Consider the following 3,445-nt stretch of genomic DNA (forward strand, 5'->3'; position numbering starts at 1 on the left):
TGCATGATTGGTTCAAGAAACAAACTTTAGAATTAAAATCATTAAAAATAATTCTTCAAACAAAAGGAAATGAATGGACAATCTTATTCTTATTTATTTGAAAAAAACTACTTGAATCGATAAAAGTGACTAATAAAAATGATCGATTGAATTTTTTATTATTATTATTTTTTATTTAAAGATTAATGAAGCGACTATTATAAGTGAATTGGTATTTTTTTTTATTTTTTAAAAATATTTAAAAATATATAAAAAATGATTGAAATAAAAGAAATTTTTTTTAAAAAAAAATACATTTACACTTATGGTCAAACTTCATCGGTTCATCAAAGGTTTCGTACGAAACATTACCCTATTTCTTTAGTAATGGGAATACAAATTAATTAGGAAGTGACGTCAGTTGATCATTGAGAAAATATTTCTCGAGTTATGGATCAAAACATTACCAAGGAGGTGCTGAATTACTGGGGAGTAAGAGAATAGAATAACTAGGTTGTCCCTAATTTGTGGAGTAATAAAGTAATTAACAACCATACATATGCAAGAACGGGTTCATGTTCAAATCATATCCATGCATCCATTGGCAGGCCTGTTCAAATCATATATATCCGCTAACTATCCTGCCGTAATACTTTGCAACTTTCGAGAATATTCCCTGAATAGCAACTCCATCATTTCCTTAATTAATCCCTATATATAATCAATTCCCTTCGGGTCAATTTCTGTTCATTAATCCAACTTGTCTTGCACTTTTCTCGCCGGCCCTAGCCTTTTCTTGTCACATTCTGACATTCTTAACCACTCTTGTTCCTCAACCTGCCTGCAGATCAGCTTTTGCATTTTTCTGATCTTTCTTCTAATCTTCCTTTTTGTTTCCTCTCACAACTGCGGGCCGGCAAGATGAGAAAAGGGGCGGCGTTAGTTCTGTTTCCTTTCTGGGTTGTGGTCTTTATATGTTGCATGCAACTTCAAGCTGGCGATGGGAAAGTACTACAACAAGTACCTTGTTATTTCATTTTTGGAGACTCACTTGCAGATAATGGCAATAATAACTTCCTTTCAACAACAGCTAAAGTTAATCACCGACCGTATGGCATTGACTTTCCTAGTGGACCAACTGGAAGGTTCTGCAATGGCCGAACCACCGTTGATATAATAGGTTTTACCCCCTTTCTCTCAGCATCTATTCGTAACTCTCTTTGTTTCTTTTGTTTAGGTTCATTTAGGCTCTGAAAGTGTATCATCTTATCATTACAACTTTTTTAAATTTCTACACAAAATATAATAAACAATTCAATTTTTTTAAATTTCAATTCAACTTTTTCAAATATCAAAATAATAATAATATTAAAAAATAATATTTTTTTAAACTTTATTTTTCATTTAAAATAATCACATCTCATCTCTGAATCCAAACTAATCATTATGTATTTATAATCCATGTTTTTATTTGTTGCCAAAAGTGTTTCAATGCATGATAATTGCGCTCGCTTTCTTTAAATTTATGCCTCGTTTTTCAAAATATATGTATTGATATTTTTTTTCTATGTATTTTCTCACAACAGCTGAACTTTTGGGATTCAATAACTATATTCCACCCTTTGCAACTGCTAAGGGACGAAAGATCCTTAGTGGGGTGAATTATGCATCTGGCTCTGCCGGGATTCTTAATGAAACTGGGCGACACATGGTAATAAATCCACTAACTTTTCAATATTTGCATGTGTTCGTAAACTTTTCAGGATCCATATATGGATGACGATCCAGTTCTGCATACGTTAGAATTCATGATGCTTCATGCACATCATGCATACGTATGTATAATTTCTCCTTGTATGCATGCAGGGTGTTCATATAAGCATGGATGGACAGTTGAAGAACCACCAAATTACCATCTCACGCATTGCTAAAATATTAGGAACTAATCGGTCAGCAGCTGCAAAATACCTAAACAAGTGTTTATATTCAGTTGGGATGGGGAGTAATGATTTCATTAACAACTACTTCGAGACCAAATATTATCCGACAAGCCGCCGATATACTCCAGAGCAATACGCAAAAGTTCTTGCAGTACAATATTTTAAACAATTAAAGGTTTGTACGTGCGTAGTAGTACTACTGCTGTGCATGCATGGCTTTAATCTATCTTTTTCACGTCCATGTGATTATCACTGAGACATTTCCCTCCCTCAATCCCCGTCTTTGTTCTAGACTTTGTACAGTTATGGAGCAAGGAAGATTGCATTGTTCGGAGTTGGACTCATTGGCTGTGCTCCGAACTCCTTATCTTTGCATGGCGCCACAAATGGCTCGACGTGCGTAGATGCAATGAACAATGCAGCCCAAATCTTTAATCAGAATCTGAAATTAATTGTCAATCGTCTGAATAAAACCAAAACTGATGCAGATTTTGTATATGTGGATGGGATGGCGCACGCTGCTGAGGCATTATCTTATGGTAGGGTTCCATGCATGCACTCATGACTACTTAATTTATTACTTGGTTTCCTTTCTCCTTTTTTGGCAATCAATATCCTTTTCTGACATAATAATGTGTGCTATGCTATGCTATTTTGGTGTATATTTCAGGTTTCAAGGTTTTAGATGCTGGGTGTTGTCAAGTAGGAAGTTCTGGACAATGCATTCCTTTCAAAACTCCTTGCCAGAATCGGTCTGAATACGTGTTTTGGGACGCTTTTCATCCTACCGAAGCTGTAAATCGAATTACTGCCCGATTATCATACAATGTTTTGTTCCCATCTAAGACTGATCTTCATCGAGATCATCATGGTCATGGTAGTCACCCAATTGAGCTTTAGGCATAGAGCTCTACATTTTTCTTTCTATATACAGGTGTTGTAATTCTGTCTTGCTTTGTAGTGCCAAGATCAGAAACTTATTATGCCAAGAACTTGTTTAAAGCTTGTTAATAGAATGCAGTAAACAAATGAAAAACACAAGAATTACGTGGTTTGATCCTTGGATCTACATCCACAGCATATATAGAGATTTTATCATTAATGATCAATAACCACAGCCTTTTTGAGATACAAGATCACACACACTCAGCCTCTCTTTTACAAAGCTCTCAGAAAAACTCTGTCGATCTCTCTGTTCTCTTCCGTGAAATTTAGAAAATTGTAGTAGTATTCCCTTTGCCACCAACTCATGCTTATATACAGGTGTAGGAGCATATGAGAACAGAAAATGCCCCCCTCGATAAATCTGGTATACTTGTCATCCTAATATTGGCTGCAAGGTCCTTTTTTTTTTTTTTAAATTTTACATGTGTCTTCTTTTAAATGGTTGACTCCACTTTATAACAACATGAATTTTTGTATTTTAAGTTCAGGTTATTGAGATAAAAATATATCTGTACCTATTATTGCTCACGATCGTGTTGTGTATGGAATTTTTCAAAATTGTTCGATCAACTTCAGGACAT

General features: G+C 34.7%; 1 protein-coding gene across 1 annotated transcript; it reads left to right on the forward strand.

Annotated features, from left to right (window-relative positions):
• The first annotated feature begins 719 nt into the window (after positions 1 to 719).
• Positions 720 to 2,852, forward strand: LOC121243596 (GDSL esterase/lipase At1g29670-like). The gene is made up of 5 exons (XM_041141728.1): positions 720 to 1,159; positions 1,566 to 1,690; positions 1,846 to 2,094; positions 2,212 to 2,458; positions 2,590 to 2,852. Exons 1-5 carry the CDS (start codon positions 901 to 903, stop codon positions 2,817 to 2,819), a joined length of 1,110 nt encoding a protein of 369 aa, XP_040997662.1. The 5' UTR covers positions 720 to 900; the 3' UTR covers positions 2,820 to 2,852.
• The last annotated feature ends 593 nt before the right edge of the window (positions 2,853 to 3,445 follow it).

The sequence above is a fragment of the Juglans microcarpa x Juglans regia genome, chromosome 8D (genome assembly GCF_004785595.1).
Source record: "Juglans microcarpa x Juglans regia isolate MS1-56 chromosome 8D, Jm3101_v1.0, whole genome shotgun sequence".
Lineage (NCBI taxonomy): Eukaryota > Viridiplantae > Streptophyta > Magnoliopsida > Fagales > Juglandaceae > Juglans > Juglans microcarpa x Juglans regia.

What these genes read in the sequence shown, in the direction of transcription:
- LOC121243596 (XM_041141728.1), top strand. Translation starts at nt 901, where the DNA reads ATGAGAAAAGGGGCGGCGTTAGTTCTGTTTCCTTTCTGGGTTGTGGTC. An exon ending in ATGAAACTGGGCGACACATG is followed by an intron (nt 1,691 to 1,845) that starts GTAATAAATCCA and finishes GTATGCATGCAG; the next exon opens with GGTGTTCATATAAGCATGGA. An exon ending in TGCTGAGGCATTATCTTATG is followed by an intron (nt 2,459 to 2,589) that starts GTAGGGTTCCAT and finishes TGTATATTTCAG; the next exon opens with GTTTCAAGGTTTTAGATGCT.